Source organism: Fundulus heteroclitus, chromosome 5 (genome assembly GCF_011125445.2).
Source record: "Fundulus heteroclitus isolate FHET01 chromosome 5, MU-UCD_Fhet_4.1, whole genome shotgun sequence".
NCBI classification, from domain to species: domain Eukaryota; kingdom Metazoa; phylum Chordata; class Actinopteri; order Cyprinodontiformes; family Fundulidae; genus Fundulus; species Fundulus heteroclitus.
Window position 1 is genome coordinate 2,585,662 of NC_046365.1, and position 14,772 is coordinate 2,600,433.

The window sequence follows — 14,772 nt, forward strand, 5'->3', positions numbered from 1 at the left end:
TGACAAGGCACCGCGTTTCATTCTAGTGAACCTCATACTTAACAGTGAGCATTGACATATCCGCCTTTTTCTTCTTCTAATGTTTACATTTGGCTTCCGGGTAGACGAGTCCGAGTAGCGCCATCTCTCTACAGGGCTGAGTCCGTCGTGGGGTTTTTAAACGTACAGTGTGAGCAGTCAGTTTGCATCAGAGCGTCGGGCCACACAGTGTAAGAACAGATATCGTGAGCAGTGAACTTTTAAACCCTGTGGTTTCGTCATACAGTTTGAGCTGTATATGAGTACCACGACTGAAAATATTGTACAGTGTATGCCCGGCTTAAGGTAGGCTCGTTAGAAAGGAAGAGTCCAAAGATGCTACTTATTGCCAAAAAGCCGCAACAGTGGAAAGCAACATCTTTTGAAAAGATGTGGCTGGCATGTACACACAAAGATGTAGACCAGTGTTTTGAAATTTATCCACAGGGTCTTAAGCCTGGTTCACACAGTAGGATAATTAGCCCGGTTTTTGCCCAAATCTTCCCCATCCAACATGCCCCGGTTATCAGGATGGCTCTTAAGATAATCTTCAGAGATATTCTTGATGTGTGGTGTGTGAAGAGTAAGCTGGTCTGCTCAGAAGGACGTTGGAACCGCTCAAATCGGGGATATTGAACATGTTGAATTGTCTAGGCCTGATATCCTAGCAAGTGTGGTGTTCCCCAAGGACAAATGAGCCTGTTGAATGTGACATGTAGCTTATCAAAAGCGAGGTGAGGGAAACCCTGAGAAAAATAAAACACAACCCACCTCTATCTTATAGTGTAGCAAAGTAGAGCCCTGTTTGCACTGTCTCCATTCCTTTAACCAACATCTTTTAAATGTATTTTCTCTGTTAAAATTAGTCGATAAACTATTACCATTATTCTTCCTCATCGCCCATGTTTACTCTAAACTTGCGTTTAATAGCGAGAGGTCTTGCAAGATTTCCCGTCTGACACCCGAATGTTCCTGGGTGAAATCTGTTTGTGTGTGTTGTGCTTGTCGTTTGATCGAACACCAACTGTATGAGCATCCTGTTATGTCTAAGATTTTTCATCGTTATGTGGGGTGTCTCTCAGGCTTTGAAAATCGGCCGACAATTTTAAAATCTTGCCTGCCTTTAGTTCTGCTTCACTCATGTTAATTGTATGTCATCCTCCACATGCCCCTCTGTATGCTCGTCAGATCTCATTGTTCACTGCTGGATTCTTCTGTTGGCCAGCCAGATGTTTCCCCAGCATGTCATTGCTGCCTTTGTTCCTCTTTGAACTTGGTCATTTAGTCTGCACTTGGATCCTTCACAATCCTACACAAACCTGACAGCTGATCCCAGCCATCTGAACCCAGCAGATTCTCATTCAGATGATGACTTCGCCAAATTAACACACATAGTTAAGGTATTCTGCAATACGTTGGCTCAGCCTAGCAAATGCTGCCAGAAAATTGTGTGCATCAGCTGCACACATGTACCCCTCTCTTTCCTTCTCAGGGCTTGGAGGAGTTGTTGGAGTGGAACTATAAGGAAGCATGGGTGAAGGTTGTCAAACTGTTACTTCAGCCAGACCTCCAACCTCTCCCTTCGGCACCTCCTCCTGTTTCCTCCTCTGCTTGCTGTGGATAGTGTCATCATTGAGGTGCTTCCACTCCCGTCCCGAATGCTCTGGCTAATATTTTCCCTCTGACCTCCCACTTACACTGTCACTACCTCTTCCTTTCATCACAGATGACGATTTTGTCACCAGACTACCATTTCTATTCTGGGGTGTCTGTTTAAAATCTTTGCTCCTTCCCCGGCACAAACCACTGCTTCTCCAGCGGCTTCCAGTGGTCTGCACCAGAGAATGCTACAACCCACATTGGTAGCACGTAAGTTTCTACGTCAAAGCAGAAGTAGTTCCCAAGTCCAGAGCTACAGCCTCTATGACTCACCTTTCAAAATTCAAGCCTGCTCTCCTCTAAGCACCAGAGCCCAGTCCAGGTGGAACTGCCTCGTGTTCCTGTTCAAGAGGTCTCTACTGAGGGTGTAATGGTTGGTCCGCCTGGTGTTTGTGTTCCCAGGTTTTCTGAGAAAGGTGTCCAGGTGGGTTCACCTCTGTCACCTTCCTGTTTCCAAGCTCCATCCAGGGTTCTCCCAGGGCACGGATATTCAATTTCATTCCTCAAGGTCTGGTCTCCTACAGCTTTTAGATGTGTCCCTGATCTAACACATCTGAGTTGAAAAAATCAGGTCATTAGCAGGACTCTGGAGAACATGACTGCAAGCTGAAGAACTAGTTTAGCCATTTGAATGAGTGTGTTGCACTAGAGACACATCTAAAAGCTGCAGGACACCGAAGCTCAAGGCCCCTTCTCTCCCAATCTCAGTCGGGGGTCGTTCTGGCTTCCACAGTGCCACTCTCCAGGCCTTCTTTGTCGGTTTAAGTTGTCCTGTGGATCAGTCTCCTGGGCTCCCTCTTAGGTTCAAACATCCTGCGGACCAGTGTCCTGAGACCCTCTAGGATTTGTCATGCCTTCTTGTTGAACTCCTGACAAGGTTCTCCTTGGGTTCTTCCAGTCAACCAGTAGACCTGGTAAGGTTCTCCTTAGGTTCTCTCAGTCTGCTGGCCAACCTCCTGACAAGGCTCCTGCTTCACACCGAATGTGATTCCTGCAAAACCACGTGGTGTTGGTCGCTGTGCATTTTGCATGCATAAACGGTGACAGCGGCCTCACCTTGTCATCGAATAGGAGGAGCTTCAATCCACTTCCCTGTTCAACTCAAAAGGGCGGACCAGAATCTTACTGAGAGAATCGCAGGTCTGTATTTAATGGGGAAAGCCGAACAACGATGCCGACGTCGCTGCGGGTTCAGCGCCATATCGTCCCTGCAGGTCCAGCGCCATGTCCTCCAGAGATACTCCCAGATTGGGGAGTCCAGAAGCTACGACTAGATCACAGTCACTTCCTGTGGTGCTTCTGTTTGTCCAGGGTCCACAACTGTTATCTCACTTGGGGGACGGATCACCCATACAACAGAGGTAAGGACAGCCAGAGATCAGAGCAAGAGACCAGGCAGACAGAACACCTGACTTGGCCACAGAAGCGGCAGGCTGGCCAGGTCAGTTCTGGAGCTACAAGAAGAAGACAAATGATGAATGGTTTAACAGTCCTTTTAAGGGCTAAATTAAAATGGCTTTTTTCAAAGCCACCCACAAATCTCTAAATAGCATTCCTTACGTCATCCCATATCAGCAGTAATTTTTCTATCTTATATTTTGATTGAAAAAGCTTTGTCTCCACTGCACTCTTTCACCCTATGTCGAAGCCACATCCAGTCCGTGATTGGTTGCAGCAACGTGATTTGACAAAACATTTCCACTTGTACCACTTGTGCGACAATCACATCACTGGCCGCTTCACCGAGCCTTTTGAATAGGGGTAATATGTAGCAATGAAATGCAATTCCCCTTGTAAGTCTCCTTTTTTAATTATTAAATTGACTCTTTTTATCAATCTGCCTGCACTTTGGTCCAACTGCAAAGTTTTTCTGAGCCTCTAAATAGTCTCTCAGTCAGGGTCAGTAGGAGACACAATCATGGTGTTCACTGCTGACTGGACAGATGTCCAAAAGACGGTCACCGACATCTTCCACACGGAGGGTAACCCACAAAACATTTTTACTAAACCAGTGGTTTGTTCACAGAGTGCTGTATCCAAGCATATTCATAGAAAGTTGAGGGCTAGGAAAAGGAGCACCAGCAACAAAGAAAACTGCAGCTTTGAGAAGATTTTAACGCAATATCCATGCAAGAATTTGGGAGTTTCGCAAGGAGTGGACTGTGGCTGGACTTAGCGCATCAAGATCCACTATGCACAGATGAATCCTAGACATGGGTTACAAGCATCTTAAATCGGGAAGATGAGAGACCTATCAACGCAGATAGCCTGAAGGCAGCTGTCAAAGCAACCTGGGCATCCAGACCACCTCAGCAGAAACACAGGCTGATTGCCTCCATGCCTGTTGCATTGATGTTTTCTGTTGAAGCCTCACACTTCTATCAAAAAATTTTTTTTTTATTAATCTTACATAATATCCTTATTTGCTGAAACACAAATTTCCATTATCTGTAAGTCATAATCATCAGAAATACAAAAAAAATAAATCTGAAATATTCAACTTTATGTATAATAACTATAGAGTTTCACTTTATGAAAAAGTGAAAAAAAATTTAACCTTCTCACTTCTTGTAGTTTTGTGAGACGTACTTGTATGAATGTGTACCTGCCTGACCTGCTTTAAGAAGGTCTGCTCCAAACAAACATCTGGTCCATACATCTGCTTTCCTCATTTCCTGAACGAAAGAATAGAGCATACAGCCCTAGGTGTCTTGAAGTTGTCAAAAATAACATAATATAACACTGCAGGCCTGTCAGTATCAATACTCACAGGGCCTCTAACATAGTTTCATCCTGCAACTATTGGGCTCATTACAAAGAACATTAAGGAGGGAAAGAAGAATTGCACACACCACCTCTCTAAATCAATTTAATGTGTGACTGACATCATGCTCCCCAACTCCCAGATCTTCTTAAAACTGTGTTCAGGCTTTTAGTTACTTTAGACACATGGGTCATAGCTCTTCTTTGTGATCTGCAACATAGAGAAATGCTCAGAAAACTAACATTTAACAAATTATCTGTTATCCTGGATAGGTGTCAAAATGTTTTCAGAAAGACATTGAGCAAAATTCCAGTTGCCTCTGATTTAAGCCTGTTTGTAGCACAGAAAACTAACATTTTTCATGCATATGCACACAGATACACAAACATCACATTCTAAACAAGGTTGGGAAAAGGGCCTTTATCACATTGTGCTCAAATAAGCTTTGATTTTACAGACTGTGTCATTGAAATTGTCATGGTAAAAATGGTAAATGGCTTGTACTTTATCAAGTCCAAAAAAAGCACTTTACACTACAGTCATCCACCCATTCACATCCTGACAGTGGTGAGCTATGTTAGTAGCCACAGCTGCCCTGGGGCGGACTGACAGAGGCAAGGCTGCCACACATCGGCGCTACCACCAGGAGGCAATGCAGGTGAAGTATATTGCCCATGGACACAACGACTGAGACAGTTGGAGTGGGGGATCAGACCGGCAACCTGCCACTTGCAGGACAAACTCCCTAACTCCTGTGCCATTGTTGCCCTAAATTGCAATGGTGCAATGTTTATGCCTGGTAATGCCTGATGAGGGACTTTTTACTTAAATGCATGTAAATACAAAATAAGGCTCTTTAAAGTAATGCTCTGTTCATACTAGTTCATAATCAGAATTGCAAGGCTCTTAAACAGAATGCCCCATTGTCTCTTCTTTACACATATAGTAACCTAATATACAGCCCCTGCCAGTCTTATCTTGTAGTGAAACCATGATCTTTTGAGAGTAAAAACAAAAGCTTTTTAAAATAATTGATTTTCCCTAACTTCTTTTTAAGCAGTTGTGGCAGATGGTCTTTAATTTTTCAGCAAGCTTTATTTTGTTTCTTTGCTTTCACAAACCTGGGAAGAGACAAGAACCAACCTTATCCAGCATGATTATCAATTCAGGTTTGAATTCCAAGGAAAGGAAGCATCAAACATGCAACACTTATCTCAGATGGAAATCGCTGGTGCCCCCTGAAGAAATAACCTTGAGGTCAGGTTGAACAGATATTTCCTTGTCCATTTAGCCAAGAAATTGGACATTCACAACTGCAGGTCCTAAACCCTTTTTTGTTTTTTTGAGAGGTGACATAACACCCACCCAGGTAAACGATAAGGTAAACAGTACGTTTGTTTTGTCTTGTGGCATCAGAACCTGCCAAACCACTGAGACCTGCCTCTGTTTGAAGTGGCATGTTTCTGTACTCGTCCAAACTTTTCTCAGACTTTAGTCAGGTATTTAAAACTTCAGATTATGCAGAAAACCTTGAGTTTACCTTTTAGAAAGAGAGGGATGTGTCAGATCTTTTTTTTACCTTTTGTTTTTGGTGCCAACTTTCTTTTTTTGGCCAGGCAGTGCATGTTAAATGCTAAATGGCTTGAACTTGTATTGCTCTTTATCAAGTCTGATGACCCCAAAGCGCTTTACAATACAGTCAGTCATTCACCCATTCTTACACACATTCACGCCCTGACGGTGGTGAGTTATGTTAGTAGCCACAGCTGCCCTGGGACAGGCTGACAGAAGCGAGGCTGCCATTCGTCTGCGCCATCGGCCCCTCTGACCACTGCCAACAGGCAATGTGGGTGAAGTGTCTTGCCCACGGACACTTCACGAGCGGGGGATGACAGGACAAACTCCCTCACTCTTGCACCACTGTTGTTAGTGTGTATGATTATATGCTGTTGTGCCACTATGCAAGTTATTTAATGTGTCTCAAATAACTCTTGGTATGTTAAGTATTGTCTGGCAAATATCAGCTCAATCAGCTGATATTAGGACAATGGTTGAAAAAGTGATTGGAGTGCTGGCATTCTTTTAATAGCAAACTCTGCACACATATGGAATAAATGAGTGACAACCTCTCTACATTATTAGAAATGCATTAACAGAAATAAATGCACACCCAAAGAACAGCATTATAGAATGTTGTTTATCTAAATGAATCATATATTGCAACCAACCAATCCCTTACATAAGGCTAGTGAAACTGAACTAAAACTACTAAGCAAAATTAAGAAAAAGAAACTAAGGAACTATTTAGACACAAAAGAACAAAAGGACAAGATTTCCACCAATAACAGCTCTTAATTTGAACGTGTCACAGAACAACCGACCAATGAAAAGCAAGTGTCACGCTAAAATATCATGAAATGACAGTACTCCGAGATCTCGCTGGAAAACAATGGTGGCCATGGAAAATAACACGCGGGCCGATGAATTTCAATACATTTCAGGAAAATGATCGGAAAAAGCATGTTCTCCCTGTGCATGCCTGGGTTCTCTCTGGTTATTCGAGCTTCCTCCCACAGCCCAAAAAACATGACCGTTAGGTTAATTGGCCTCTCTAAATTCTCCTTGTGAGTGTGTGCGAGAATGGTTGCTTGTCCTGTTTGTCTCTGCGATAGACTGGCGACCTGTCCAGGGTGTACCCTGCCTCTCGCCCATTGACAGCTGGAGATAGGCACCAGCACCCCTCGAGACCCCACAAGGAGAAAATGGATGGATGGATGGATGGATGGATGGATGGATGATAGGGAAAAAAAGGAAGGAAACACCCTAGATTTGAAAATCAGTATAGCAGCACTACGCCCTTATTCCATCCTCTGGAGAGAACCTTGCTTTAGGACACTTCATTTTTAGTAATGTAATAATTTCTTCTGGAAATAATTAAGACTCAATTGGTAACTTGCAAAGTTAGAAAACTGTAGGCAGACAACTGACTGTAAATAATGCATCAGGGCACATCCAGTTTCATGTGGCCATTATCTTGATGGGTTTCTCTTAAGTTACACAAAACACCATGGCAATGATGGAGCGAAATGAAACAAGCATTATGTTTGAACATGCCATAGTTACGTTTATTAGTGTTAGTAGTGAGTTATTAATGAGGCTAACAGTGGCTAATGCTAGCGGACATTCAGGGCTCATCTAAAGCAGGGATTCCCAAAGTGTGGTGCCGCGAGCTGCCGCGAGGGGGTGCGCAAGATGAAAAACTCTAATGGCGGTCTAACAGTGTTTTTTTCCCCACACAATAAAGACGTGTAAATAATCACTTCCTTTGCGGGAATTAAAACAAAAAACTATAAATTTAATAAATAAATAAAAATGTTTTCATACAAAAAAAATGTATTTGTTCAGAAGAAGTCATCTTCTACACTTCATTTAGGAAGGACCGAAATGCAGAGGAGTGTAGGGATCAGGTATTAATAGCAAATATAAGCTTAGAATGTAGGAATGAAGACCAGACTGAGCAATGAAACAATAAGCATCATAAAGCCAACGGAAGAATTCAGTAATGAACAAAGACAACCGAGGAGATGGGAGAAACCCAGGTGAGAGTAATAAGGTGGGAAATGTGGAACATTTGAGATCAATGAAGGCAGAGAAACTGAGAAAAGCAGGATCTGACCTGAGAGAAACACAGGGAAGAAAAAGTGGAGTAAGACAAAATATACAAAGAACATAAATTAATAAAAATGGCTACAACTCGAAAACACAAAAAAACTTAAAACACTCTTTACCCATGACACAGCACATTTTTATCAAAATGATGATACAGTGCAATTCAATTAAATTGCAGCTGGTAATACAAGGAAAGGTGATACATTTGAAAATTATTTACAATGTCTATCCTTCTAGAATTTGAAATATAATTGAATGATTAAAAAGTATGAACAGACAAGAAAACAGCTAAGATGGTAACACTTTATTCGGAAAGAATAATGAGAACAAAATGTGACTTTATTAGCATACATAAATCAACTGGGATACCAACGTCAACATGTGTGAAAGGAAAGAGCTGAATTGCCTCGTGTTTGACTGCAGTTTGTTGACTTGCTGAGCTGAGGTTAGCAACACTGGCCCCAGCGGAGTCCCCAAGGTAAATTTATCGCTCAGCGGTTCATGGCTCTGTGCCAGTGAGTTTGTTCCATCCTGGGGAGCAGAGCTTTCTCTGCAGAAATATACCTTTAGTCATCTTTAGTTACAGTGGAACCAAAACAACAGACAACAGGTGGGAAAACAGGAAGATAGGGAGCTGATCCAAGTATAGAATGTTTTGTTGCTTTAACTGTTGGTAGGTTTAGGGGTAGATCTATTCTGCTCATGGTCAATTTGCTTCTAAGTAACCAACCAAAATGTATAAGTCTGTGCCTGTGGGATTTTAGCTTCCTTTACTCCTTAGTACACCTTCTATAGAGCCGAGTTAAAAACAAAACATGTACCAGCATTTTTTAGATAGGCTGACGCAGTGTGATTTTTTAAATGACTTCAGTGTTGCAGAGGATTATAATATAATCATATAATAATACCCACAGAAAACAGGTCTAACCAAGACTCTGTAAGCTTTACATGCTGGCAAATAAAATACTCGAATTAGGAGGTTTGCTCCATCCATCCATCCATCCATCCATCCATCCATCCATCCATCCATCCATCCATCCATCCATCCCAGTGCCATGGAGACCGGTGCCTATCATCAGCAATCAGCAGGCAAAAGCTGTGGCACACCCAGACCAGGATGCCCTTCTTTCACAGGGCAACACAAAAACATTTGAGACAAACAATCATTCTGTCACACATCCATTGCTATGAGCAATTTAGAATCTTCAGTTAAACAAACATGCATTTGTTTTGCACTGTGGTAGAAAACCATGGTAGTAGAATTGTTTGTGACATTTATGTAGAAATTGAAATAATATTTTAGAATAAACAGAAAATGTCCTAAGAACATTAAATATAGAACAGTGATTGAGTCCAGAAACTGAATGTATTTTAGCTGTACTACACCACTAGATGGCTCTGGAACCCCATGTATGTAAAACAACCCACGTCCTGGTGTGTGTGTGTGTGTGTGTGTGTGTGTGTGTGTGTGTGTGTGTGTGTGTGTGTGTGTGTGTGTGTGTGTGTGTGTGTGTGTGTGTGTGTGTGTGTGTACTAGAACAGACAACTTAAGGCAGCATGGGAAGCATGATGTGCTGTCCTCTTTTGACATATGAGCAAGTTGGCAAAAGGAACTGGTATAAGCTTTAATTCTATTAAAGAAAAAACAAACAGAAAAAAACTGATCTGTCAGCTGAACAATCTTGAGAAAAGCTGGTCTTTAACTCTAGAAAGTGCGTTTAAATATTCCTAAAAAGAACTACAGCTGCAAAATTGTTGAAAGGTTTTTTGGTTCAAATGAATAAATGCTGATATTCTTCTATCAGGTACCATGGCTCCTGGATTTAAATCAGTGATTTTGCTGCTGCTGCTGCTGCTCCCCTGTTGGCAACCTGCTGGAGCCAAAGAAGGAAAGGGAAAGGGAAAGAAAGGAAAGCAAGTTGTCTGTCCATCGTAAGTAATTCATCCTTATTTATCAAAACAGAGCTGCTTTGCAAGAATAATGTGTAAAAACAAAATTAAAGGAACAATAAGCAAAACTTCACCACTAGGTAGGCTGTTGAGCACTGTCTGTAGACCAACATATATATGTATACATGGAGACCATATTTGCAAAGGATAAATACACAGCAAAATAGCATCATCTGTTGGAGGAACATTTCTAGCAAAGAAGTAAGTAATTCAAAACCTTATAATGCTGCTAGCAAGATAACATTTTGATCCACTGGATGTGCTCTCCAGCATTTTACTCCTACTACACTGCCCTGATGCTGGCCTTTTATGAGCAGAGAGGGGCTAAGCCCTGAGTGTTCACATGGGCGTACATGTATGCACAGCCGACCCAGCTTGCAAACATGAGGTTGGAGAACAACACAGAGAGACGATGTGTGACATCATACCATAGTGCATCTAAAAAGATACCTTTAGTTCTTCACATTTCGCTATTTATTAGTTAATTCTATCTAAAATGATGGAATTCTGCTTATCACTCTGTTAAAGAACTAAACCAATGCACTGGTTACTAATAGCTTAACTGTACAAAATTATTAACTCAGGTTTAGCACTCAAACCTTGATGAAAAAACACAGTATTTAATGGATCTGTTCTAAAATAGTTCTGACATGTGAGGTATATTGGTTTAAGAGAACCAAACTGAAATGGAAAATCTTCAATCAGAAATGCAGACGAATGTGGTTAGCTGCTTTATAAAATTATCTTTTATTAATTTGTAAATTAGGTATAAAAACCAGAGGTGCCGCAGTTCTTAGGTTGCAAAATTACCACAGGATGGTTGAGAGTTAGCAGTTTAAGGGATAAAGGTATTCAGAAAAAAGCACATTGTATATTTCAACTGAGTGATGTAAAGTGAGGACAGAAGGGGAGGGGCTAGGGGTTAGGTTTAGGACTAAGATATCAGTTAGGTTTAGGTTAGGGTTAGGTATAACCCTTTAATTATATAGTTAGGGCAGGAAATATTTGAACAGTGACACAATCTTCATGATTTGGGCTCTACAATGCCACCACATTGGATTTGAATGAAACAACTACAATGTAACTGAAGTGCAGACTTTAAGGTTTAACACAAGGGGTTGAACAAAAATATACACTCACACAGATGTTTAAATTGGGAGAAAAACATCTCTACACACATGAAAACAATATAAGACGCCCAAACTGCTGTATAGCCTTTAGCAAGAGCATTTATCTGAGTGATTGGGGAGCTTTTAACAGTATTTTTCCCTCTTAGATGAAACAGGACTTTTCCAGATGACAAAACCAAGACTCATGATGATCAAGCTAACAGAGTGGCTTCAGCAGCATCACACGGATTTGTCAACACAGTTTAATCCTTAATCCCTCTAAGAATATTTGGGAAGTGCTAGAGAAGGGTTTAAGCAGCCACCCAAACCTCCATCCTCAGTACAAAGTTTGACAAATCGGGCTAAATGAACCGCTGACAAGTGTATAATGTTATTATAAAGATATCATGTCAATGATCATAGAAAAATATAAGTGCATTTTTTTAGGATGGACATTACACAATATATTGATTACTTTACTACTTATTATTTACTATTATTACCCTATATAATTTTAATAAGATGCTTTAAAAAACAAAAAGAAATTGATATAGAACAGATTGTGTTGCTGTGTCAGGTTGGACCGATGTTATTTGTACCTCCATGATGATTTGCTGTGTTCCGTTTCTGAATGTGAAAAAACTGCAGCTTTTTCACATTCAGAAATGTTTAGGAATACTTCTGCAGTCCACATCATCTGTCTATTGATGATACTTGGATGCCTTACAGTCTGTGAGTCAGCTAAAGAAGCATTCCTATTCAAACTCACCTGTCTGGGATGTCTGTCCCATCTCTCTGACCATTAGGTTTTTGGAAAGCAGTCAAAGATCACTTTTACTACTGAACACACCACATTTCCCATCCCAGCAGTAGTACTTTTTCTCCCTCTGAGCCTCATTTGGGGCTGATGTTTTAGCCCCATTTGGTCATTTATTCTTCTGTTAACATATTTCTGGTTCTTACTGCCTGTTCACCATACACCATTGAGGTGTTGGAAGCTTCTTTTAAATTCTGTGCCATTCTGCATGGTAGTGTGAAGAGAATGGCTTGCAGGCCAGCCTATTGCTAGTTACAGTTATTCTAGACAAAAACCAGATCTTTGCTAGTGAAATCATTCACAAATCCCTAGGTGGTCTGCATGCTTTTTTATGTTAACATGGGAGTGTTTCAGGTGGGAACAGACTTATTTTCATTTCAACTGCAATAACTTTAATTGGTGTGTATTCTATTTTAATCTCTGCTCTTACCTAATCATGAGTTTTTTTCTCCAATTTTAATAGACAGCTGTCAGCGGAGGATTTAGCCCAGGTTCCAGCTAACTCTACCTCCAACATTTTGAATCGTCTGATGGTCAGTTATGACCCAAGAATAAGACCGAACTTTCAAGGTAATGTAGAAGTGTACGCAGTGCACAAAGGACACTGTAGACTATGAACAAAGAGAAAAAAACTTTTTCAAAACTTTTTCAGATTATTTGTGTTAAACTGAATCATTATGATAAAAAAGGCACGACTTCCCGCTTTTTGTTGAATTGTCTGTTTATGAGAGGCCCGCTTGGAGGCTTCTGTTAACAACGGTTCCTTTCACACAACGTTTTCAAGCAGGACCTGAGGCATGTTCTCACCACATTGGAGCATTTACTGTCTGATAGTTGAAAGTTTGAGGCTGACCAATTGTCTTTGTGCCCCTGAAAGAGTTATTTGGCCCCTTGGTTCTGTAGGCTTCCTGCTACTGGCGTGGCAGTAGACAAAGTGTTGAAAAATATTGTAGAAGGGCCTTTATCATTAAAAAGGAAGACAATAGACAATGCCAATCTTTTATTTTTACAAGCAACAATTCCTTTCCCTAAGTCTCCCATAGAACAACTAACTGAAACTAGACATTCTCAGAGAGGTTTCCATGTCTTCAGGTCATATTTAATGTGGATGTTATCAGCCATCAACATCTTTAAGTTTTGTTAAAACTGTTTTTCACCGTAAATGCTGACAAGTAAATGCCCATGGTAGTTGTTTTTTTTTTTTTTTTTGAGAAACCACAAACCCAACATCTGGGACCTGAGACTGCCTTGTGTTTGGGTCATTTAAATAATTTAAATAAAGTAGTGTTAATTTATCTTTGTTACAGATGTTACTTAGTGGGAACCAATAAATGCGTGTCGCTTTGTTAACTTGGAATAATCCATGTCCTACTGTTTTATCTGTGTTTCAGGCATTCCAGTTGAGTCCAAGGTGAACATATTCATTAACAGCTTTGGGTCCATCCAGGAGACCACCATGGTGATTCCACCCACCACTGATACACTGAGTTTAAGTTTCCCTTACGCCTAAAGGTGTAACCAACATCATAAGAAATAGTTTTACACAAATATCTCTTATGTTTTGGATTAAATGTTTGCTAACTGTTGTCCAAGTTCCCAACACATCAATGGTAGCAGACAAAATGGTCTCTTATTTTTCTTTTACTGATAAAACATGTAACTTTGACCATCATAAATGCTGTTTATCTCCTGCCTCTGTTCAACATTTGGGTAAGTTCAGAGAACTTGGCCTTATTCTGTCTTTATTTTGACTGCATCACAGATCCACAACATAATGGACTGAAAATCTGTGTTTCAGAGGCTCATTTTCAAATTGATTTTTTTTTTTTTTTACAAAATTCATTATTATATGGATGGATTACTATGCTTCAATAAGACTCAGTAATATATATTTATATTTATAAATGTAAATAAGTTAGTTGATAAATAACTAAATAAAAAAACATTCCTTCTTGGAATGTATTCACAAAATCTGTGACGTCTGTTGTTATTCCTGTTTATTTGTTACTTTGCTGGTCCAGCAGTTCCTTTAGCAACTAGATCTGCCACCAGTGTTATGTTTGCTATTATTTGTTGCTAATTCTTCAAGTTCCTGCATCGAAAAGATAATTTAAAAACAGTTTATTCGTGTATTCAATATGTTATAAAATGCAAAATAGAAAAAAAAGACTTTATTTCTAATCAAGTTTAACTTTTATACCCGAATTCCCCCCACTTTGGGTCAATAAAGTTATTTTTATTCTATTCTAACATAAGCATTTTAAATATAACATTTCTCGATTTGAACTTTAGACATTTGGCAGTTAAAATTACCTCCGCCATTTGCACCAATACTGTAAATATGGTGAGAATTCCAACTAAATTAATATGTTTTCTATCCAGGACTACAGAGTGAATATATTTCTTCGTCAGAGATGGAATGACCCTCGTCTACGACTGCCTACTGACTATAAAAGTGAAGCGCTGACTGTTGATCCCAAAATGTTCCAGTGTTTGTGGAAACCAGACCTGTTTTTTGCCAATGAAAAAAATGCAAACTTTCATGATGTCACACAGGACAACATTCTTCTCTTCATATTCAGGAATGGAGATGTCTTAATCAGCATGAGGTATCCAGCCAGATCCCACATCTTTTAACATAAGCCATAGTATCCACACTTTCGGGTAACACAGTTCTCAGGCTTTTCACTCATTCATACTGTCTTAGACGTTGGTCTAATAATGCTTTTAAAAAATAATCACATTCCTATCAACCCCACAATTGAAGGTTGTAAATTTTAAACCCT

General features: G+C 40.3%; 2 protein-coding genes across 4 annotated transcripts in view; one reads left to right on the plus strand and one right to left on the minus strand.

The window, feature by feature from the left end:
• Nucleotides 1-14,772, minus strand: part of si:dkey-9i23.8 (galanin receptor type 1) — a 114,896-nt gene that overhangs the window by 81,184 nt on the left and 18,940 nt on the right. The window lies entirely within an intron of this gene.
• The window catches only part of LOC105917893 (glycine receptor subunit beta-like), a 43,966-nt gene that overhangs the window by 15,990 nt on the left and 13,204 nt on the right, over nucleotides 1-14,772 (plus strand). The window contains exons 2-5 of the mRNA XM_036136719.1: nucleotides 9,916-10,042; nucleotides 12,450-12,556; nucleotides 13,378-13,445; nucleotides 14,369-14,595. Coding sequence (XP_035992612.1) covers nucleotides 9,921-10,042; nucleotides 12,450-12,556; nucleotides 13,378-13,445; nucleotides 14,369-14,595 — 524 coding nt within the window. The 5' untranslated portion in view covers nucleotides 9,916-9,920. The remainder of the gene's footprint in view (nucleotides 1-9,915; nucleotides 10,043-12,449; nucleotides 12,557-13,377; nucleotides 13,446-14,368; nucleotides 14,596-14,772) is intronic.